At 41.7% G+C, this 24,739-nt stretch overlaps 1 protein-coding gene across 2 annotated transcripts; it reads left to right on the top strand.

Moving 5' to 3' along the window:
• The first annotated feature begins 743 nt into the window (after positions 1 to 743).
• Positions 744 to 23,964, top strand: nlrx1 (NLR family member X1). 2 transcript variants are annotated; one of them, XM_080731339.1, is made up of 14 exons: positions 744 to 768; positions 3,567 to 3,653; positions 7,772 to 7,830; positions 8,978 to 9,081; positions 9,601 to 9,824; positions 11,091 to 11,257; positions 11,706 to 11,937; positions 14,185 to 15,340; positions 16,222 to 16,405; positions 16,549 to 16,644; positions 18,139 to 18,225; positions 19,917 to 20,168; positions 20,474 to 20,684; positions 22,348 to 23,964. In XM_080731339.1, the coding sequence occupies exons 3-14, from the start codon at positions 7,811 to 7,813 to the stop codon at positions 22,495 to 22,497; spliced, it is 2,883 nt and encodes a 960-aa protein (XP_080587465.1). In that variant the 5' UTR covers positions 744 to 768; positions 3,567 to 3,653; positions 7,772 to 7,810; the 3' UTR covers positions 22,498 to 23,964. The 2 variants fall into 2 exon arrangements, with proteins under 2 accessions (XP_080587465.1, XP_080587466.1); XM_080731340.1 differs by lacking the exons at positions 11,091 to 11,257; positions 11,706 to 11,937 and having other exon boundaries at positions 750 to 768; positions 22,348 to 23,957.
• The last annotated feature ends 775 nt before the right edge of the window (positions 23,965 to 24,739 follow it).

Genomic DNA, 24,739 nt, shown 5'->3' on the forward strand with positions numbered 1-24,739 from the left:
TAACAAAACATGACAAAGTTTAGAAAATCTATGTTGGCAATATCTTTTGTGGTGTATAATAAGCATGTAGCATGCACGTTGGGTTTGCTGTGTGTAATAAACTCCCTCATGTTGTAGGCTAATAATTGTCCTTAGAGGAGTAGTTCACCCTCAAAATGAAATTTTTTCTATTGATTACTCATGCCATGGAGACTTGAGTTCAATAATATTTTTTTGTATAGCTTTCCTAAGACAAAAAATAAGTATTATAGTAAATGTACCCCCCATTGATTCTGGGGTCTCCATCAATGGGGGTAAATTAATTGATATCAAATTCTTGTCTTAGACAAAAAACAAAAAAAGTATTGAACTCAAGTCCTCATGGCATGAGTAATCAATAGAAAAAATGACATTTTGAGGGTGAAGTACTCCTTTAACAACCCCTAGCAGCAAATCATTAATCACCTCGCATCATCACGTCTTTCCACCCCTTTGATACACTCGGACTGAAACAAACACCAGAGGAAAACACCATCCCACCTCAGCATATCATCACCAGTCAAATAAACTCTTATTTTGAAGTCCACTGACCGGGATTCAAGCGCTGGCGTTCTCACTGCTTGACGAACTTCCAGCTTTGCTCTCGGAAAATCTCTGCCTCTCTGGTCGTTCAAATGTCAATGTCACTGACTGACACCACTGTCACTGTCAAGCCAACTAAAGTTGCAACGCTGCATCTGAAAGAACAAGGAACCGACGCAAACGGTAAAGCTGCCACGGAATACTTTGGTAAGCCGCTACATTCATATGAATTATTAAACACATGTTAACTGTTGTTGTGGCCATGTAACTGTTTCCCCCCGGGTTGCCGCAGCTCAGTCTGTGAAATACATTTCTAAATTACATTCACTACGATTCAGAATGTACATAGTGGACGAATGGCTGGTAGGTACTGTTACATCATGCAACAATGTATGGAATATCAGCCATTCTATGGCTAGCACACAGTGGATGTGTCGTCATCTGTAACGTTTTCAATTACAGCCTGGGCATATAGACTCAAATAAAGTATCGATAAATAAACGATAGGCTATCCATTACAAACAATGGCTGTGGCAGTTCATTGTCGTCAGAAAATAAGATAACCGTTATGGAATTATTTAGATTAGAACAAGCCCCCATGCAGCAGCAGATATCAGTATAGCAGCGGCATAAAGTAAGTTAGGCTACAGCTGCAAGTTCTGGTCAATTCCAAAGGGACACAAAACTGAGCTTCCGAAACTCTTATGTTAAAATAGCTTTACTTGCTATAAATCCATGTATTCGTCTGTTAGCCTATATGATCTGTCAAATGATCACCGATGTTAACAGCCATTGTTGTGTGGATCTGACTGGATTTAATATTACTTTGCCTACATTGTAAAACAATGCCAACATTAGTGGTCATTTAAAAATCACACCCGTGTGAAGTGGAGCTGTGTGTGTGTGTGTGTGTGTGTGTGTGTGTGTGTGTGTGTGTGTGTGTGTGTGGATCATGTGTACCGATTTTTGTGACATTTGAAGAAAATATGTAGGAAAAGGAGCAAAAAGTGTGTTTTGGAGAAAATTCAAGATGGCGGAAAATCTATCCTGGCGCAAATGGGCGTGGCCTATATGGGGAGATGCGTCTTGACCCAAGGAATCCAGGGAAAAAAGAATTTTAATTTTCCGATCCACGGTTCAAGAGTTACGGGGCAAAACGTAAAGTGGGCCGTTATAGCGCCACCATGAGGCCGAGTGATGTAATTATTTTTCGATTCATTCTTAAAATCATTATGAATCTCCTCTCCGAGGTTTGAAACTGTAGCTCCTATGGTTTACGAGAGAAAAATACTTGAAAGTGATTTCTTGCATTGTCCCATTATAAGTCAATGGGGACAATTAAGCGTCGTTTTTTGCCGATTACGTCGGCATGGTAAGGCGGATCGGAACGAAAGGTAATAGAACACCATTCCCGGCCGAGCCGCACATTTTGATGTATATATTGCGCGAGTGGCGTAAATGGTGCGGCACTAGTTACGCGCCGAAGTCAGGCTACATACACACACACACACACAGACACACACACAGACCCACACAGCCACGTATAGGGAGCCTGTGTTCCACACAGCTCCAAAAATGTGGGGCATTAACAGTAGGCTAACTAGGAAGAGTGGGAGTCCTTGACAGCACCTATAAGGGCACTGGAGTGGTGTGCACTGCTAGGTGACTGTGCAGTTGGCTGTCTGAATTCATAACGTTTATACAATAACCCTAATTGTAATTTCAATTTATTCAAAACAATCCTGGATTGGGCATTATAAATCAAGATTAATAGCTGTGCTCTATGTTGTTGTGTCCCCACAACTAAGGAGGCAATCACTGACAATCTAACTATCCCTCCAAGCTATGGGGTGTAGACTAGACTATGCCTCAAAGGTGAGGGCAGGTGATGGGACTGGAGCAACATGCCTACTGTCAAGAAATTGTTTGAGACTTGTTTGAATGTGTACTGATGCATAGAAAGTAGAACCGAAAGATATGATGACTCCTGTGAAATTGCTTTTCTGAACATGTATTGTGCCAAAGAGCTAGAGCGTGCCTGCGTGGGTTTGGGAAAGATTCAAAGAGATTAAAGAATCAAAGGGATTACTGTACAAGTACAAGCAGCAAAATGTTTGTGACATGCTCTGCAGACTATATAACACGATATAATACTGGTTATAAAATATAATACAGGTAAAGAAAAGACCAGAACCGTAAGCCTACAATATGTAAAGGGGGTTTTGTCCCAAAGACATAAAAGGATAAAGATTACAGATGGGAAGTGTTTATTTGGCAGTTTTGCCATTGTTCAGGGCTCACTTAGCCTCAGAGAATAAACTACATAATACATAAATAAGGAAATATGTCTAGAAGACTCCAGAAGAAGAACTTTTGTTGCTGGTGTTTCACCACTCAGCCTACCTGTCAGACTGGGCGGGGAGCACAAAAGCAAGCAGCAAAAAAACAAAACACCAGGCTCTAGAAGGCTTTCAAACAGGATTTAGGTTTGTCCGAGCGTTTCGTGCACAAATCGTGCACTTTATGATAGAGGCATCATTTTGTGGGGCCATTTCTAGCCCAAGGAAGGTTTTTTGTGCAAAACAAATGCTTGCGATGGATTCAGAATCATGACAAACCCCTAGTTAGACCCCTCACATCCTACTTAAAGCAGATTTTTTTCTGGGTATTTTCCTCCTGTATAGAAAGTCGATGGGAGCCCAACTTGATTTGGCCAAAAACAAGTAATCAGCTACCATATATCATTTCATAAACTGCATACATGTAGCAATACAAAAATCACATCCAACCTTTGTCCATTCTAATGGGCATGATATCCAAAAATCAGGGATCTAGCCCATGGACTATAATCCTCTGACGCTAGAGATCTTTAATCTTAGACCAATAACTCAGTGATAGGTAGAATTCGGAGTAATATTGGGTGAACTGGTATAGACAGTATACAGGTTCATAATATGCAAGCACATTGTCATTATTATTATTATTATTATTCTGTATTACTACAGGTTGATGTCATTTGCACCGCTGGGCTGGGAAGCTGTTGCAGTGCATTTCTCTACTGTCCACAATGTGAAATCTTGGAGTACGTTAAGGTATGGTAAATATTAAGTTAGGCCTACATGATGCACTTGAAGAATGATTTTAAGTGAACAAATGTTTCTTATCTTGTCAGTGTAATCTTTTTGGGAACCCTATAGAGGTTGTGTTGAGTGTCTACTGGAGGGAAGCCGGGAGAGGAGGTTGAAAATGATCACTGCATGTAGTCCTAAGGCCGCAATCACACATAAGCGTGAGACATCTTCTCCGTATCGTTTGAGAATGAGGGGGATGTCCAATTCATTTTCTGTGTAAGTCACATGGTTTCATGTCTCTTCCAAGTCGCTTGGCTTGAATCTTCTTGTCTTTTGGCCAAGAGATTCGCAAGAGACAAAAAACCACGTGACCTCCATTGAGAATGAATTGGACCCACCCCCCCCCCCCCCCCCCCCACCCCACCCCACCCCACCCCATTCTCAAACGACACGGACACGGTATCTCCCGCAAATGTCTGTACGGAGCCTAAGGGCTCGGGCGGCACTTGTCAGTAGGGAGTGTTGGGCCGGGCGGGAGGAGTAGGATGAAGGCTATACATCCTCCTGGTGGGGGCTCCTCACTGGCAGGTGAGTCAGTATGATATGACAGCAGTGACAACACATAAATGTGTGTGGGGAGGAATCAACTTAGCCTAGCCAGCTAGACATCCCGACCCATGTTAAAACAAGGTTAGTTAGCTGCATTAGTATATTCACGATATTCCTGGCCCCGCCCCCGGCTTCCTGTTCATATCCTGAAAGAAAATAAAAAACATCATTTGGTTTCCTGTGTCCTTGCATTAAAGTGTCAGTAGAGGCGCTCTGGGCTCTTGGCTCTGAATGAACCGGTGTTGCCATGTCTGCTTATAATAAGCAATTGGTGTCGTTGTTTATTGGGCTTACTTTCTAATATTTTTTAAACCAGTGGTTCCCAAATCTTTTCATATCAAGGACCCCAGATTAACAGATTTGTCCACAGTCGCAGACCCCCATCTGAAAATATGTGGTGCCAGGGACCGCCACACAGATTTGTGTTGTTAAAATATTTCAAAAATATTCAAATTATTTTCGTTTTTTCTTTCCTCTATATTTTTTAAATAGCAAATATACAAGCTCACAATGTGTCACAATGTGACACATTGTGAGCTTGCTGATCTGCTATTTTCAAATGTAAATGTAAAGTAGTAAAACTGAACCTAGTTAATTCTATTGGGCTTATTATTCATAGACCTGGCCGCTTGTCTCTGGCAATATCTGGCAACAGACAATTCCCTGTCACTTCCTTGGGATCTCTTGTTCTTCGACTTGGGAGGAAGTGAAAAGATGTTTAAAAATGCTCCAGCGCCCTCTGTAAAAGGAAAATGGCAGCCTCCATAGAATGGCCAGGAATATCGTGAATAGGCTGGCCCCAGGCTAGAATCAACTGGCATAACGAGAAAAAAGGTGTAAAAAGCTAAGAAAAAAATAATAATTTAACACTCGTGGGTTTCCCACTTTCCTCACATAAACTGCTCCTTCCACTTTCCACAACATCTTTATTGGATACTCCCCTCGTGCAACATGCAACTAAATAAAGTTATGAACACAGCATAGTTTGACAGCTGGTCCTCGCTTTTCACAGTATCATGTTTAGTGTTAGTGAATACAGCCTCAGGCGTGACTCCTCCCCAACCAATTCTCCTATTAGGGCCAGTTTATATAATGCACCTGTTGCTCCCTCTTGTGAGCCCATTCTCTTTCTGGTGTTTGGTGTTACAGGTTAAAGTGATCACATAACATGTCAAAGTCAGTCTTTTTATAATGCATACTTATTTGACTGCGTTTGGTTTCGTGAATGAAAGGACAATGTAAATAAGCTCTCAAGCTTTGTTGTGTTGTTTTTAAATGTTTCAAATATTTTCCAAAATCTTTGAAAATGGACAAATCTACAAGCTCACAATGCATTGCAAGCTTGCAGATGCATAGTGTTGAGGATTTCTGAGAAGTAAAACACTTGAGACCTCAAATAATATATACCATCCTATTAAAAAAGAGTTTAGAGCCCCTACCTAGTACAGCTGTGGAATGTTTGCGAGATCTGTGGCTTGGAGCATGGAATCTGTCCAGGTGTCCAGAGCCGCTCTTTATTATCAGATGACCCTTGGGTTATAGGTATTGGCTGGGAGGTTTCCTTTGTTTTAGTCGGGTTCTTGTTGTCTCCACCAGCCGAAGGCTTGGGGGAGAGTATGTTTTCCCCTTCGTCCGTCTGTCCGTGCGTCCGTCCGTGTGTCCTCACAGTTTGTGTGCAGCTAATCTCAGTCGCCGTTGGCCCGGTCGCTGCCAAAGTGAGCACACACATTCCCTGGATGCCAATCTAGAACCTCTGCCCTAAATTTTTCAAATGGGCCTTTTCTAGCGCCACCTAGTGGCCGATGTTCACAAAACACATTTCTGTGCACTACTCTTACAGATTTTGTCAAAAAATCCTACAAATCGGTAGGCAGCATCTCGCTAGTCATGTGATCGACACAGATCTGTCCGATTTTGCATATTCCATCCGGATTGGCTAAGATTGGCTTCCAAAGTTTGTAGGATTGAGCCGTTTTGAACAAAATGCCTCAAATCCCAAACGCAAAGTGCAATTATCATGAAATCGCGCACACACGTTCCCACTAGGCCGAGGAAGAAAAGCCACTTATTTTTTTTAAATCAGCCTCATGGTGGCGCTATAACAGGCCGATTTGTGGTTTTACCTATAACTCCACCGATTAGTTTCAAACTTTGTAAGCGCACTCCCTAGAGGCTAAGGATAAAAATGCTTCAAATCATCAACGCAGCTTGCGATTACCGTGAAATTTGCCACACATATTCCCACTAGGTCAAGGAACAAAAGCTACCTTTTTCACATTGGCCTGTTATAGCGCCACCAGCAGGTAGCCTTTAGCAAAACAAATTTTTCGAACACAATGCTTCAAATCATGCATGCAGCGTCCGATTTCCATGAAAGATCTATGGTGAAGAACATAATATGCCACCCTTTTTACATTGGCCTATTATACAGTAGCACCACCAGGACACACAGCCTGGTGGAGACCTGTGCTCGGAAGAGCACTGCTTCTAGTTTGTACTTGTTTCTGGGATGTGCTGCTTTTGGGGGTGGATGAGTACATAATAGTCCCTGGTGTTCTTAGAGCCAGACCAAATATTCCCATTGCATTTCCCTGCTGCATTGAATTGTAAGTCTATCCTATTTTGTTACTAAAATATAATCAATCATTCTTTCAAACTCTGAACTGTTGTCTTTGCCTTATTGTGTCTTATTTTTGACTGAGTCCCCATTCAGATTTCCAGGACAATAGTGAGCTTGCAGATGGGATATTTCCACTGTGCAGCACCTACAAAGTATAAGACAGGGCTTGAGTGGTTACACTTAGCAGGAAAATGCTTCCGTTTCTGTAGTGAGGTTCAGAGGAGACACGGACTGGTAAATCACTCTTAGGGTGTGCCTTGAAAATGTAATGGTTCTTTTGGCAAGGAGATGGGCTACATCATCCCATACAATCAATAGATGGATGCAGTCATTTATTTTCCCTAACTTTAAATAGAACCTGGGAGTGGTCCAGGACTGTATGCTATCAGAATCAGATGAACGTTTGTTACTTGTTCACATGTCATGTTATTTACACAGTACACACATACTGTTTGTGTGACCAATGCTCAGAATGTTATTTAGGTGGCATGTTGTTTAGAAAGATGTTAGTTTTGATGTTTACCTGTTATACTTTGTCTCACTAAATCATTTTCTTTACACTCTACTTGTGTGACCATCGTTTGTTGACTTCATGCCATTTATTAGGATTTTGCACTTGTAATTTGTCTGTTAAATGTCAAAATTGAATAGAGTAGAACAGACGTTTTAATGTTTGCATATAGAAATGTACATTTGGCTTTGAATCATTGAACTTTATCAGTAATATAACTTAATTTGATACAAACATAAAGACAAGAACTTAAGCCTCTGGCAACTAAATTTCCCATGCAGGATCAATAAAGGTCTTGTATTTCCAATTCATACAGAAAATACTTTGTGCTTGGTGGAGAATTGACTTGGGCAACAAATAAGAATCAAACACACTGAGATTGTTGTGTTTTTTCCACAGAGGCCAACCTCAGGGCTCTGACGTCCTCAACCACCCAGGATGATGAATTCAGTGCACAGGTCAGTTCATTACAGCAGTGGTTCTCAAACTTTTTCATGTCAAAGACCCCCAAATTGACACTTTTTAGCCTTTGAACCCCGATTTGAAAAGATATTCCAGGGACCCCATAATGTTTTATGGCTCTAGCAGTGATTCTCAACCATTTTAATTTCAAGGACCCCCAGTTTGACATGCATTAGGCAACAGACCCCCATTTCTATCTCTGGGACCCCAATTTATTTTGTAAAATCAATGTTAATTTAACTGAGTGTACTAATGGAACCAAATGGACCTGTTACACTCTGAGCTACAGGAGTGAGTTCTTTTAGTTCCTTACTATCATTTAGCTGAGGACCCACTGGAACTCCCTCAAGGACCCCTGGGGGTCCCCAGACCCCACTTTTGTGAACCAATGCATTACAGACACTAAACATCTTTTCAAGTGATGATTTAGTTGGTTCCATTGCCTAAACATTGCCTATACTACAGCAACACACACACTCTGTGGTTGCCCACATGTAGCAGCACTTCCTCACTCGACTCGGTTTGTTTCCACTAATTGAATTTAGCTTTGTGGGTGTTGACTGGCAACATTGTTTTTGACAAACGTGCAGAGCCTCTGCAAAACATTTTGAGTGTCAGAGATGAGGCCGTCTCTTCCTAACATGAACCATTGAGGTAAATTAAAAGACAAAAGATACCAGCATGGCCAACAGAACAGTAACAAACAAGTCTTAACCTATTTGGCACCTTTAAACTGCATTTATATAGCACATTTCAGTTTCTTGCTGAAAGACACTTGAGCTGGGTATTAAACTGGAAACCTTCTGGCCACAAGGCGACCGCTCTTCCTCCTGAGCCACTGCCACCCATAGAGTATATAGTATGAGTATTCTTTCTACACATGGCATGGCATAATTTCTACGGTATTTGGATGTTTCTGTGAATGTGAATTTTTCTGTTTTGTCCCTGTAAATGTCACCGCTTCAATCCGTTTTAAGTCAACTCTGGAAAAGAGCAGTTGGCCTAAATTGTAAAGACGTCTTGTTGCTGTCTTGGAATATAAGACTGTACTGATCACTGAGGGGACATTGGCTCATATGACAAGCCACATATCACATTTAGATAAAAGGACAAACAAATCCTGTATTTTGTTTCACATCACAGACCACTGAATCAGCTTGGGGAATTATGGAGGAGGGTAAACGTCTCTCTCTACCCGGCTACTGGTTTCTATTGCAGGAGTCTCTGCTCCAGTACTTCTCAACCAGGTAAGTTTGATATATATTAAAATGAGATCAAACCCGATGGCTCCTCTAAGTCTAAGGGAGGACATTGTTGTGGTTGTCTCTATTATACATCCTTAAAAAAAAACACACAGTATTTTAGATTTTTGGATGTTAAATGACTTAAAAATGTTATTAATGTTAAAGAGCATAGAAAGAAAAATCACACCTAGTGTGAAGTGAGCGGTGCTATTTACGAGTTCATTTCCTCAAGCGTCCTGCCAGCCAATCACGGCGTTCCTGCGAAGCTTGGCCAATGGGACCCTGAACCTTTTTCCTCCCTGTTTTCGATCGTACAAAAAACTTTGAGCTGTTTGTGTCAGAATGTAGGCCGGACATTGTAGCCGCCCTTCAGTTTAACACTTTTTCCCATTGGTTTTTGACCGGACAAAGCCAGATGTTGGAGCTATAGCTCCTGTTCCAGGAGCACCGCTCAAGAACATATCCTGGACACACGAATACAGCCTACCACAGTATGTGAAATATTCCAATTCCCCTGCCCAGATCCCATAGAGATCCATAAGAAGAAGCTGATGCAATGGTTCAGCCACCTGTCCCAGGAGGAGAAGCAGTTCGGCAGGGAATTTAGCCCAGAGAGCCTGCATGTGGATCCCTACATCCTGGAGAAACACCCTGAGGAGAGGAGAGGGCTCCTCCGCTCCCCACTGCAGACCAGCCCACCCGTCAGCCGCGCTCTGACCCTGGACCAGCTCTTTGAACCAGCCCAGGTACAGTCATATCCAGTGGTGGAGAAAGCACTGACATTTTCTACTTAAAGGAGTAGTTCACCACTTTTCAACCTGTCTTCATATAATAGGTCCTCACTAATGTTCATGATAAAATATCACAATTTTTTTTCTCCTAGTTGTCTCCTACTTGAGCTGTGGGAAGATCAGAATACATCGTCTTGTGACATCATTATTTTCCCCCAAAAAAAAATGTAATCAATATTTTTGAAAAAAATATTTAGATTTTTATTATCGCGAGAACAATGGCTCCACTTAGTTACTTTACACCACTGGTCATATTGTCACCGTTGGGCAGAAACCACCTATCTCCATGTTCAAACTGTTTTTTTGTTAAGTTAATGCCCTGCTTGAACAGTGCAACGTCACACAAAAGCATCAAAAATAGCAGATCTACAAGCGACGCACTTCTGAATCCTGAAAAGTACGTTTTGGACATATGAGGTTTATGAGGACGATTGTCAGATACCTCTTTAGTATTTTGCCTGACACAGAGTTTAGAGAAAGACATGTTGGGACAGGCACAAGGACCATTAACATAGTCAAAATGCCTCAACTAAAATTGGATTGCTGCTACACAGGAAAGTGCTGCAGCAATTGATTGTAATAGAAAGTAAGGCAGAGTAGTAATACTAAGGGGTATGTGTAATAGCAAGGAGGTTGGTATTTGTAAGAGTAAGGCTTAAACAGTTCTATTAAATGTAACAATAGACATATCCATATATTGACATAAAAGGGTCACTGACAGAAAGCGGGAACCCTTAACGGGTACAACAGGTATTGCATAGCAGCCTGGCCCATGCATTACCTATTTGCATCGTTCCCAACTTGCATCATAGGCCCGACGGGCACAGGTCTAGTTAAATTCAAATGTAAATAATGGGACTGGTTCTGTAATGCAGAGAAACATCACGATGATGTTAATTAAAATGAGGCCTGTTGTCACTCTCCTGAGAGAGGGGGAGAGAGAGAGAGAGAAGCGGATGAGGAGCCAACCTAATTCTATGGAGCGGACTCAGAGCAGGTTTCCACTAACATTTGAGTGGTGAGGGAGCAGAGTTTAGAAAACCTGGAATGGAATGGTAGCAGAGTGATGACAGAATGCAAGCATGGACGGGCAGTCCATTCCGTTTCAGAAGTTGAACCCTGCAGTATTTTTGATTACCATTTATATGGATATTTACCATAGCTGTAAGAGGCCCTTAACGCATCCCATACTTGTTATGGTACACATTTGACTTTTGACAGGCGTGGAATGAGAACAGGGGGCTGAATGTACTGCTGTATGGACCGGTGGGTACGGGGAAGAGTATGGTGGTCCGCAAGCTGATTCTGGGCTGGTGTGCTGGGAGAACCCTGACTCAGTTCAAGTTGCTGGTACCCTTTTCCTGTGAGGACCTCTCCCAGCTAAAACGGTAAGAGTCTTCCACTCTCTCTGGCTCTGCTAATGGACAGGTTTTCAAAGCAATGGCCATGTCCACCAGGGGGCGCCATGGGGCCAAATGGAAATGTTGGAGTGGAGAATTGGGTGTTGTGTCATTTGTGTGTCATTTAATATAACATTATTGTGCCAGTTAAGAACCATTTCACAATTGGGGCACTGCAGCCAGAGGCTATGGCTATTTGGGGGGTTCCTTGGCATGGAAACGTTGGGTAACTCCTGTGCTAATGCATTTCTTTCAGAGGTTGGACATGTTTTACATAAAAATGAAATGTGTTGCACATTAATAACAATCAAACAGCTGAATGCTCTATTAATGAAACCCCATTCATGAGTTGATGTACTACAGACTACAGAAATGCTGTTTTCACACTCTTTGGATGGGTGCTGGACAAACTGACCATGACGCCCGTCCCACGCAGGTCGACTTCCTTAAAGGACCTGGTGGGCAGGAAGTACCTCCACCTGCAGAGGATCCCCCTGCTGAGCGGGGAGGCAGACCATGCCAAGGATGTGCTCTTCCTCTTCAACGGGATGGAAAAGTTGAAGCTGGACTTCCGAATCGGCTCCACAGAGCTGTGCAGTGACCCCAGTGAGATGCTCTCTCCAGAGGCTGTGGTTGTCAACCTGCTGAGGAAATATCTCCTGCCTGAGGTAGGACATGAGCAAGCAGCTTCTCATCAAAGCCAATGACATGATGTTAGAAAATTAAGTTAAAGGGATATTTCACTTTCAAAAGAACTTTTGGTAATTTTATCGTCTAATCAGGCTTTTATGATCACCCTGAACAGTTTTTAATTGGCTTGATTTCATTAAATATTTCGATATTTGATGTAAATGTTATCAGGCCCAGGGCCGCTCCCCATACACATCCATTGTAACTTCATCATGGTTAAAACGGACTCCATTTTAACCATGATCGATTCATTAAAAACACCCATTATTTTTTTTCTGGTGCTCATAATACCCTCCTAATATGTGAGCAGGCCGTGTTTTTTCGATACATATAAGATTTCATTTATTTTTAATAATTATTTTTTGTATTAAATGTTTTACATTTTCCCAAATCATTATTAAAAATAAATGAAAAAGTAATTTAAAAAAAACACGGCCTGCTCACGTATTAGGAGGGTAGTATGAGTCACCAGAAAAATAATGGGTGTTTTTAATGAATCTATCATGATTAAATGGAGTTTGAAGTTACAATGGGTGTGTATGTGGAGAAGCCCATTAGGGAGTTGCCCCATTTGTTTTTAAGTGAAATATCCCAGCTTTAAGTATATAGATATGTTATTTTTTCTTCTTACACCTAAATAAATACGTATCCCCTACCTTTTTCTACAAGCTCACTTTGTAACGTGTTGTGAGCTTGTAGATCTGCTATTTTTGCCATATGTTCACCTTATGTTCACCTATTTTTCTATCTATCTATTATGACATGCACAGAATGGGTATGCTCGGGTTCATGTGGTTAACTAGTTACATTAAGATCTTAAATCTAATTGGTATCTTGAGGGAAATTCAATGAGTTCAGAATCAAGAAGTTCTAATAAAATAAGACTCAGTCCCTTGAATACCCAGCGTGCTTTTCAATCTAAACTATTCAATCAATCATTGTAAATGGAACTTATTTTCCCCAGTGTTCAATAATCAAAGACTTTTAATCGAGGATCGCCCCATTCGCTTTCCAAGGTGGAGGGCTAAGGGGATTCGTACATTAGGGGACTTATTTGATAGAAATGGTTTACGACCTTTTCGAGATTTGTGTGACATCTTCAATCTGCCTGGAAATACCCTTTTTTTCTACTTCCAACTGAGATTGTCCATGAGGACCTATGGGGTCCCATGGCAAGCTCCCCTTAGATTGCACCCCTTCCATGAGTTTATCTGTGATGGTAACAGAACAAGAGGTTTGGTTTCCACCCTCTATGGTTTTTTATTAGACTGTAGTTATGGGCCCCTATCTGTTGATACTGTTTGGAGGAATGATGTACCAAATTTGGACCCTGACTTTTGTTGGGACACAGTGTGGTCTAACATTAGGCTATCTTCTAGAAATCCAGACCATCAACAAATTCATTTAAATTTTGTTCATCGGACTTATTTAACTCCCCGCAGACTATGTGCTATGAGGATTTTGAATAATCCCAACTGCACTCTCTGCGCCTCAAATAGTATTGGTACCTTCCTTCACATGGTTTGGGAATGCCCAAATGTGTCGTCATTCTGGAATATGGTTGCCTCAAAACTTTCAACTATTTTTAGTATTAATATCATATCTTCTCCTTCTTTATTTTTATTAAATGACGTCTCACAGTTGCAACTAAACAATATACGCAAGCGCATCTTCTTTGCTGGATTAACGGCGGCGAAGAAGATGGTAGCTACGCGGTGGAAACCTCCTCATACGTTAACGTTTCGCCAGTGGGCCTTAACCTTTCTAGATATAGTATATTTAGAGCAGTCGATAGCAAGGTTACACGGAGCAAAAGAAGAAAACATTAATATGTGGTCGGACATTGCAGATAAGCTTAAGGCTATGATTCAAGAAATCACTATATAGTGGTAACAGCCTAGCACAGGCATGCACTATTGTACATTCCGTGTTGGTCCGGGGAAAGGGGGTGGGTGGGTTTTCTTTTCCTTTTCTTGTTTTGCTATTGTTTGTGTTTGTCTGTTAATTGCATTTTTCTTTTGATTAATGTTTTACTTTTTCTTGTTCTATTCATATGTATGTCTCTAATTTTATGTTATGGAAAATAAAAATAATTGATAACAAAAAAAAAAAACTATTCAATCAATCAAACCTGGGTCACGGTCTGAGCTACTGTAAAGTGCACATACCGTGCCGCTGTTTAATGAAGACATCAGACATTCAACATCATTTTTCTTATCTCCTAGGCCAGTGTCCTGGTCACCACCAGGCTGTCAGCGCTGGACCGCATCCCTCCGAAGTACGTGAGCCGCTACACACAGATCTGTGGCTTCACGGACCCAGAGAGTCAGCGGGTCTACTTCACCAACCGGCTTCATACGAGCGGGGAGTGCCCGCGAAGACAGGAGCTCATCGAGCTCCTCTTCCTCAACCTCCAGAGGGAAAGCCAGCTGGCCGCAGCCTGCTCCCTCCCGTCCTACTGCTGGCTCACGTGCGCCACCTTGCACCATCTTCATTTCACGGACGCCTACGCACCAATCCGCACCCTGACGGGGATATACACCAGCTTCCTCAGGCTTAACTTTGGCGGAGAGGTGCTGGGCATGGGGTTGGGTGCAGAGGCCGGCTCAGCCGAGCGGCAGACCTCTCTGATGCTGTACGTGGTCCGCACCGTGGGGAAACTGGCGTTCGACGGCGTGACAAAGAGACGCACCTGCTTCACGGAAGAGGAGCTGGAGCAGTGGGTGGGAGTACAGGCAACGACGGACGAAGAGCTGCGTCAGCTGTCCGTGTTCCGAACCGACGTCCTGGACTTCTTCCTGGTGCCTTGCGTGAAGAGCGGTAAGGGTTTCCCGGGTGAAGTGCACGAAAAAGACGAGAGGCGCTACGTCTTTGCCGTCCCGGCCATGCAGGAGTACCTGGCGGCTCTCTACGTGGTTTTAGGGGAGAATAAAACTGCTCTGGAGAAGTTAACCAAGGAGGTGACGATGGCCGTAGGCCAGGCAGGCGAGGACGTCAGCACCCTCATCACCATCCTCTCAAAGTTCATCCCTTTCCGTATCTTCGCCATCTTCAACCTCCTCAAGCTCATTCCCAGCGTGTACGAGAAGTTCCGCAGCCGCAGGAAGGGCAGCATCGCCAAAACGATGACCACGGAGTTGTTCCGCAGCGAGGACCTCTACAACGAGGACGTCCTGGATCAGATCGAGCAAAGCCTGCTGGGAGTCCATGGTCCTCAGCTACAGCAGCATGACGACATGCAGCCGTTTGAGCTGTACCCCATCTTCATGGGTGGCCTTTTGCATTATGGGAACCGTGTTCTCCTCGAGCAACTGGGCTGCATCATCAAAAGCACCACGGTGGCTCAGATCACACGGGCCCTGAGGAAACACCTTATCAGAGGTATTAACTTCAGATTCTTTTGTTCTGCATTTATTGAGGCAGAAGGACAGTGTAGAGGGCTGACACGCTCAAGGTCAGAAGTGAAACCCTGAACATTGCAATTATCTTGTCGTTGTCATGGCACGTTCAAATGCCAGTATGTAACTTATTTTGAAAGATATTTGGAAACGGGCTTACCCAAGTGGTAGTGATCATAGAGGACTGTGAGAAATTCAGTCCCATGCACTGTTTATACCCTCAAATTCTGCGTCGTAAAACCAGTTTATTTTCAGTCCTGTTTTCACAACATGGGTCATTCACACCTGAACCACTCAAGTTATTGTGCATTCACAGTGCTATGGTTCACATATAGACACAAATTGTGAGCAAGAGGTTCTTACAATGGTGGACAAACGATCCACTCCCGCATCACCCACTGTACCTAATAAGTTGGATAAAGCTCACTGTAAAACTATAATAATAACCATTCAGAAGGCGGGTAGTGTGTTGGGTTGAAGACGGATGTGGCACGCCGCGATCATTGTTTCTGCTGACACCGCAATATGTGTGGGGAAGTGATGGTCTATTTGGAAATGTTTTCAAAACATTTGTGGCACCCGGTTGAGACATCTGTGCACCACAGAGCTGTTTTCAGAACCAAACCTGCAACTGTGTGGATTCGGATCTACCACGTCTATTATAGGACTGAATCTGCCACAAAAACATGTTGCATGCCATACTCCCCCTGTTGCCTATTCTGTTTCCTGTTACTATACCATCAAATACCCTTTAAACACATATTTGAGAGAATAGAGGTGCATACATACGGATTCTTTAGTGTTCTCCCGCCATCTTATAAGTATTTTGACTAAAAAGAACACTGTTTTCTTGTTGAACGACAGAGTTGGGAAAACCACAGCCCCCTGAGGAACTGATGGACCTGCTGGTTCTGCTGTATGAGTTCCAGAACCCCAGACTCACCGCCGACGTCCTGTCCTCCATTCGGACTATCGATCTCACCAACATCCGAATGACTCCCCTCAAGTGCTATGTTCTGAGTTCTGTGCTGTCCTGTACACCAGACAGGTACTTGTATTGTTTTTGTCTGGTTAATGTCCCCTGTCCTGCAATTGTTCTGCATACCATTCTTAATTGAGCATCATACGGCTCCACCAAATATGTCTACATTATTTTTAATGTTCTTTTTTTTTTTTTTTTTTTTTTTTCAGCTTTCACCTTGAAGAGCTGGATCTGTCATCCTGCCATCTGACGCACACTTTGCTTGAGATGTTATGGCCTGCCTTCAAACACACACACAACCTCAAGTGAGACAAACTTAAACCTATCACTCATATCTTGTGGTTTGTAGGGAAGACCTTCTCATAAAAATATACTCCAAGAAGCATGGACCATAACCCAAATGTTATATCTTGATGTGATTCTGCCAAATGGTTTTATATATTTATATATTTTTGAAGCGGTGAAATCTGCTTCCAAGGAGTGGCTTTGTGTGTTCCGTGCGTTCAGGATTGAGGATTTGGTCAAGCTTTACATGACAATTTGGCCCTCCAGATAAAATCATTCATTCATTCATTCAGAATTCATAAAAATATAGAACTAAAGCACATAGAAAGTATAGATCTAGAACACAGAATGTATAGATCTAGAACACAGATGTCATAGCTCTAGAACACATAGAATGACTAAAACTAAAACACTGGCATAGTGTTTACATGAGTTGCATGATCACTTCTTATAGCTAAACTGCTTTGAGGAACCTCTGACTGGTTTAAGACCAGAATCATATTTGCTTTACTGGTGAACAAACCACTCTTTAAGTTCACTCAGTCCATTCAGTGCTTGTAAAATCCAGTCATTATGCCTGATAAATCACTGTACAGACATAATGAAGGTCACACAGATAAGGATACAGGTGACATAAGGATACAGGTGACAAATCTGTCAGAGCCATAAAACAATAGCTCTCACAAAGCCACACATGCAGCAGTATAAACACCTCTGGTTGTATTGCTGGTAAATGTTTTTAAGCAGGTGGTTTTATTAACTCCTTTTAAATTTACTGGGTCATACCAACCTGATAACAAAAGCCTACCCTCCAGGAGCACTAATACAGGTATAACATCTGAGACGGCATACTGGTCCGTACTCGTTTGGTTTATGTGGTATACAAAGCTGAAAATCTACTTGGTGTTGAAAAACGGCTGTCTACAATGAGTAAATATATTATAATATATTATGCAAGTGCCCAGATTGTGTTGAATTACTTGGTATGTTATCTTTTCTGATCATCAGTTATGTTTATCGTGCTTTTATATCAAGAACATCCCAAACCCAATCTTATATGAAAGCATGTAGCTCATATTCTGTCCAATCGGTGACAGTGATATAACATTAATTTGATTAATGTTACTGTTTTTGGTGTGTGTATACTGATTATATGTTTGCATGCACACTATGCTCCAGTTACTGTGAATAATCAGGTTAATCAGGTGATGGCCCAGTTAAAACATTGATATGATTTGAAAGGCAATTTTCCTCCAATAACACATTTTCAGTGGATTTATTTAATCTGGTTAGAAATGTAAAGTTTATCCAAATGATCCCCCGACTATTGTAGACTATGTCATTTATTCGGTAATAATTATCGGGCTATTCATTGTGTTAAGACTGGTAAATTAGTGTGCATGTAAATGTTGCCTGACTACATTGGATGATGCCTTTTGCTCTGCCTGCTATTAACCAGTGTAACCAGAATGTGTGTGAGTATGTGATGGAGTGTGCATTTGTGTTTGCTTCAGTCTCCAGTTTAACAGCCTGGGTCCTGAGTCCTGCATCCTCCTACGAGATCTGCTGCTAGATTCTAAGAGTTCTATCAGATCTCTACAGTAAGAGTGTCTCCATTCATTATTATCCTGATGTTGCTTTAGCCAAACATCTACAGCTCAGCCTAAAGTGAATCTGCCCTGGCCACGGGACATACAGTATTGGACCTCAGGGCGGGCTGCTCTATTTACACAGAAAATAAATACTTTTGTTGAGTGGGTTTAAGTAAATTTGAGGAAGGGAAAGCACACCAAAGAAAAGATAAACATTAACTTTGCAAGACGTGCCAGTAAAGTATCAAATTGGTCCGTTAACGCTTAACAGGCCAGTATCAGCCAAGCTGGCCAGCATTATGGATTCCTTTCCTCTCGGAATGTACAGCTAATAAGGTGGCTAGCCATGAGCTTGCCAGTTGAGATCCCCACAAAGACCAGCTACAAATTTGTTTTAAATTTGTCTGAAAATCTTTTGTTCCATTACTTCTCTTATTTATCCTGTAAGAGTTATTTCCCCTAATCTAGACTGAGTGGCAAAACATTGAGCAGCATGGAGCATTGGAGTTTGGAAGTGCTAGTTGCAAATCACTCAACGGTCCTGCATACCACCCGTTTCTAAATTGCACATAATGCAGGAGGCAGCAGGATGTTGTGTTGTTGAAAACGAGCGCTTCCAAACTCTTGACACTTGGAAAAATAATCACCTGCACAGAATGTCTTGACAGAAAGTAGCTCATAACATGCCTATGGTGGATTTTTATTAAACAAAAATGTTGCAGATAGAAAGAGGATAATTCAAGCTTTCAGTACAGCCGCAATGTTGGTGACTTTAACTTTGTTTAATACAATCAGAAAGGACTTTTCTGTTTGGATGTATGGGCTGTCAATGGCAGAAATTTGTTTTTTGCCACTCAGTAGGCGTTCCCACATAACTTCCAGCAACAGTGATGTCACGCGCATACCCTCCATACAAATATCCTGACCTGAAAATACATTTTCTGTTTAGTAAAGAGCTGGAGAGACGTGAACACACTTTTTACAGGAAATTACTTTTTTTTGCCAAAAGCAAATATATATTTCTAGTTGTTGGTTGTACGTATGTCTGATTTACATTATTACTGGCTTATTCTATAATAATTTGTTGCTCTGCTTCACAAAGTCTTCATCCTTACCTGGATGAAAACGATACATGACATGGTTTATCAGTGTTAAATTATTGCCATTAAGGAAGTAAGAATAAAAGACACTTATGTCACGTATTCGTCTTAATAAATTCAAAGGAATTTATCAAATCAAACCCAGTTACTCAACACAGCAATTAACCTTCAAAGGTACCAATGTTAAGGTGCGTTCAAATCTGGATAGTTCGAGCGGTACGATTACATACAAGGTCAATGCAAACACGAGCCGATACACAACCGGGCGCGGTGTGAACAAGTCAAACAGGGCGACGCGAACGATCCGAACGGTCGCCTCGGTATCTTCGCCTCAGCTGGAAAAATCCAACTGAAGCGACCTTCGCTTCACCCCCACTCCACCCATACCGTCCTGACAGCCAATCAGCGTTGATGTTGTCCGGTGACGCGGAAATGTTTTGTGACTCCCTTTTTTTCCGCTGACCAGCGCGATCAAAGTGAAGCGATTGAAGCGACTAGAAAAAATTATATATCTTCAGGTTTGAATGCACCTTCAGGACCAAACTTTGAACATCTAAATGTTTGAATGAAATTGCTGACCACCCCGCCTTGCTCCTCCAGACTGTGTGATAACCCGCTGGGTGAGTCTGGGGTCCGGAGCCTGCTGGAGGCCCTTCCAAAGAACAGCTCGCTGAAGCGGCTGTCCTTGATGCACACGGGCCTGGGGGACGAGGTGGCCTTGGAGCTGGCCAACAGCCTCCAGCTGCACACAGGTCTGCTGGAGCTCAACGTGGCCTACAACAACATCGGGGATTCATCTGCTCTCAGCCTGGTGGACGCCTGCAGGGAACACCCCAGTATACACACTGTGCAGTAAGACAACGCCCTAGTAGTATAAGACACGACACCCCAATATGAATCACTAGTATAAGACACAACACCGTTGTTATAAATCATGACACCTCAGAGCGCAGTCATAATGTTTATGTCCAATGTTGTCTGATGGCGTCAATACCATGGATATTAAAGATAAATTCCTTATATCTGTGATAAAATCACAGATATATATAAATGGATAAATGAGCTGAAAAATCATTTGAGCAAAATAATCTTCCCTGGCATGTTAATAAATGTTAGACATCCTGCTAAGCTGTCCTCTTCCTTTCTTCCTGGCCCAGCTTGTACCTGAACCCTCTCAGTGACATGGGGAAACAGTCCCTGTACGTCCGCGGCATCAAGGAGGACCGGGGTGGTACGGGCAGGCGGGTCAGGGTCCTGGCCTCGGTCACCGAAGGACACGACCTCTCCGAGGACTGGCACCCCATCCTCAATGTGATCAGAAAGAACTTTTCATCGTGGGACCGTGGGCGCGTACAGCAGCAGCTACAGGTGTGTGCAAGTTACACATGCAGTAGGTACATACAGTGTAACCCTCGGTCAGTGGTGTAAATTAACTATGTACATTTACTTAAGTAATGTACTTTTTTAGGTATTTTGAGGTATTTGTATTTTACTTGAGTATTTCCAAATTTCCAATACTTTTACTTCTCATCTACATTTCAGATCCAAATATTGTACTCCACTACATTTATTTGAAAACTTTAGTTACTAGTTACTTCTACAAGCTCACACAAGTCTCGATATTTTAAATATTTTGATCTTCTACTTTTGGTCATTTTGATGCCATTTTGAACACTTTTCATACTTTTACTCAAGTACATTTTTAATTTCTGACTTTTACTTGTAACAGAGTATTTCTACATTGCAGTATTGATACTTTTACTTAAGTTAAATATGTGAGTACATTTTCCACCACTGCCCAAAAGTACTCACTCTCCTGGAGTCGATGGGTAACTGAAAACGGTGCCAGTACCCAGTAGTAGTTTGTTTGCTTCTCTTTCGAACATTGTTTGGGTTTCTCGCTTTTGGAAACACTCTGCGTTATCCTCAGAAGCTCTTATAGGATTGTCCCAGCCAGTATTGGCCTGAAGTAATGATGCCGGCTTTGGTTTCTGCCATATACTAATGAGAATGTGGGAGGAGGGGTTGTCGCTGATACTGATAGTCCCGATGCGGGCAAGCAGTTATTGGATGGAGGAAGTCATTCCCCTTCTCTATGGCCAGCCGTGGGCTCTCCTGCTAAGCCGAGACCTAGTCTCCCAGGCTTGTGGGGAGATATTTCATCCAGAACACATGGCCTTATTGGCCTGGTCCGTGAGAAGTCTAATTTGAATGGAGTGGCACTTTCCAACAATGTCATTGTCACGATTCAGAGTTAGATTAGCTGGTTGATTTCATATTAGTTTGTTTACATCTATTCACACGGACTGTATGCCTATTGCTGTTGTATTCGCAACTTTGAAGTTTATTGTACAACCCATCACTGAGCTGTTTATGAGCCACTACAAACAAACATCAACAACCTGTCACTCAACAAGGTAAAGTGGTTATTTATAATGGAACGTTTTGGAAATCCTGCAGAGCTTCTGAAATGGTGACTAAATTGGAAACAAAATGTACATTGCAACCCATGATAAGTTTGATAACATGTACAAATAAATGTTATGTTCAACTTTAGGCATTTAGATTCCCTGTGGATCCCATAATAACAAGTTAGCCTCGTTCCCAGCCTTTACTCATCTCCGAGGAGAAAAGCCTGGTCACAACCTAGCCTTGTAAACCGCCCTCTTCTGGAAACCATTTGCGGAAGTTGGTCGTTTACTAGGCTAGTCACAACCTAATGCAGAGTGTCTACAGGGATGGGACTTCCGTCGTATGCATTTTCCCCCAGAAACTATCTTTTTCGACCAATCGCAAATCTCGTTTCATTCACAGAGAATGTAAACTGATTTGTAAAGCGTCAGCGTCTTTTCCCTGGGCGGCACTCCCGTTTAGACACTCAACCGGCTAGGTCTTGCCCAGATAGAAATGTGTTACTATTGGTCCTTATATTAGGTTAAGGACACTGTTGAATTCCACTGTATTTATGATCAGTTAAGAACTGCTGTTCTTCATTGTGATCAATGAAGTTGTTTTCATTTCAACCCCTCAGGTGTTCTTGAGGGATCTGGAGTGGGGTCGTCAGCAGCAGCCGAGCTTATGGAAACGGCTACACTTCCGTCGGGTGGAGAGAGGAGTCCGGCAGACGTTACGGATGCTGGAAAGCGACCCTCTGCCCATGTCGAGAGGAAATGGAAAGTAAAGCAAGCAAAGAAGCATTTAATGTCCCCGATGTTTCATTCATTTGATTTAAGTCTAGTTGGTCTGGTAATAGTGTATGAGTACTGTAGCTTAACTTTGATGGGAGAAATAAGGAAATGTTTTTTTTATCACAATTGTGGGGAGATTCAAACCAGTGATAATTTTCATGTGCATTTCATTGTCTTGTCGCCATGTCTTCCAGATTTATGAGCCCATTAGCTTTCATTGTGTGGCTTATAATCTATGCACTTTGTCCTTTTGTATTAATAGCTTTTTAAGGCTAACAAAGTATAGATACTTGAAAAATGATCTAATGTTGGAATGAAAACATTTCTGGTTCATATTTTTTGCTTAATCCTTTTACCTTTTTAAGGTAAGATGAACTAGTACTGTAAGTGTGGAATAGCGGAGAGCCACATAGCCTTTTGACTTATGAGACAAAATAAATATGGCTCACTTTCATGTTTTGAACATTGCACATTGTTTTGTCTAAGAGACACTTTTAACAGTGTAGAAGACTATACTGTTAACATAAGGGAACGTAAGTTACACCTGGCTCACACATTTCTTTTTTTTTTTTCTTCTTCTAAATGTAAAAGAAAACTGTAGATACTGGTTCTCAACTGGTTTCTCATTGGGATCAACTGGTTGATAAACTCTTATGATTATGTAGATCGACTTGCAGCTTAAAACAAGAACGTATGGAAAATATCTATTTTTGCTACATGCTAAGTTCCAGCAAGTCTTTTGGTTGAAACATTTCAATTACTTTAAATTTCAGCATAAACGGACAGACTGGAGCTTCTGGCCTGATTGCATCTTGAGATATTATTCAGTGATATGACTAAAATGTAACTGCCATTGCCAACAGTATTTGCCATAATGGTGTCAGATGTAATGTTGTCTGTGTGTACACAGTGTGTATCTTGCCTTGTTTTCAGGTGATGCAAAAGGTTATGCATGTAAAACAATGTTTGTGTATTTACTGTAGTTAAAGTAATTATTGGGACAATGAGATCCAATCATTTTATCGTCTACACCCCAGACCGTTTTTAAGTTGCTTGATTCAGTATTTACAGTAGATATTTGATAAAAAGAAATTATCAGACTTGCCCCTTCCTTTACAAACCCATTGTAACTTCAAACTCCATTTTAACCTTGACAAATTCGTCAAAACAGCCATCCTTTTTTTTAGATATTGTTTTGGGTCTTTTTCTGCCTTTATTGATAGGTATACAGAAGGTTGACATGAAATGGGAAGAGAGATGGGGGCACGCAGCAAAGTTTGTCAGGATCGGGACTCGAACCCACGACACGCTGTCAGCCCGGATTACTAGCCTACAGTAGGTGCCTGGACCACTAGCCTGTGGCCCAGGCCCCCATCTTTGGTTCTGGTGACTCATAACGTCCTCCTAATACGTGAGGGGCTCGACTTTTTTCATTTATTTTTATATCTTTTGGGGAAAATCTGAAAAAATCATTCAAATTACATAAAATGTATGATTTTTTTTATCATGCTTTAAAAAAATGTTGTATAGGAAGATGTGTCTAATAAAAAGAACGAATATCTAAATACTGAATCGAGCAACTTAAACTTAAATACCTTCAGCCCATCCAATACAACAACACGAAGTAACCACCTCAGAGTATTCTGACAGACCGCTCTCTGGTGGTTGTCAGCATGTCGACATTTATTTGCCTTTTTCTCCATATTGCTCAATCTGATAGGGCATGTCTACATTTCCCAGTCAGATTTTGTATATTTACCATGACACATATACCGCATATACTATATAAGCAATAATACACAAGAGGGTGTAGTACATATCGTGATCAAATGTTATGGGTGTTGGGGAAAAAATATGGTTGAAACACTGGTTGTTTTTCATTAAAAAACTGTTTGCATCGTAGCCACGAGCAGTACGGCCTTGTTTCTTCATTTAATATGGCTTTTATAACTTGTTTGGCAGTATTTGTAGTACATACTGAATATGTAATTGCCAGATGAACAGTGTGGAATGTGGACGTATTGATATTTTTGCTGCTGCATGACTATGTCATTCAGTCGAGATATTTCTGTGAAAACAACTTCAAGTAGGATAATTTATCCATAAAGGCTGCTTTATAATTGATAATTAATTCTGTAGTCAGATTCTGTTCAGTTTGAACCCTTAGATAGATACCCTGTAGCAGATGTTTCCGTCTACTCACTGTGTCTCATTGGTGGGCTATGGCCCATTCAG

The sequence above is a fragment of the Nannobrachium achirus genome, assembly GCF_963921795.1.
Source record: "Nannobrachium achirus genome assembly, chromosome: 8".
NCBI classification, from domain to species: domain Eukaryota; kingdom Metazoa; phylum Chordata; class Actinopteri; order Myctophiformes; family Myctophidae; genus Nannobrachium; species Nannobrachium achirus.

What these genes read in the sequence shown, in the direction of transcription:
- nlrx1 (XM_080731339.1), top strand. Translation starts at nt 7,811, where the DNA reads ATGATGAATTCAGTGCACAG. An exon ending in GACCTCTCCCAGCTAAAACG is followed by an intron (nt 11,258 to 11,705) that starts GTAAGAGTCTTC and finishes CGTCCCACGCAG; the next exon opens with GTCGACTTCCTTAAAGGACC. An exon ending in GAGGAAACACCTTATCAGAG is followed by an intron (nt 15,341 to 16,221) that starts GTATTAACTTCA and finishes GTTGAACGACAG; the next exon opens with AGTTGGGAAAACCACAGCCC.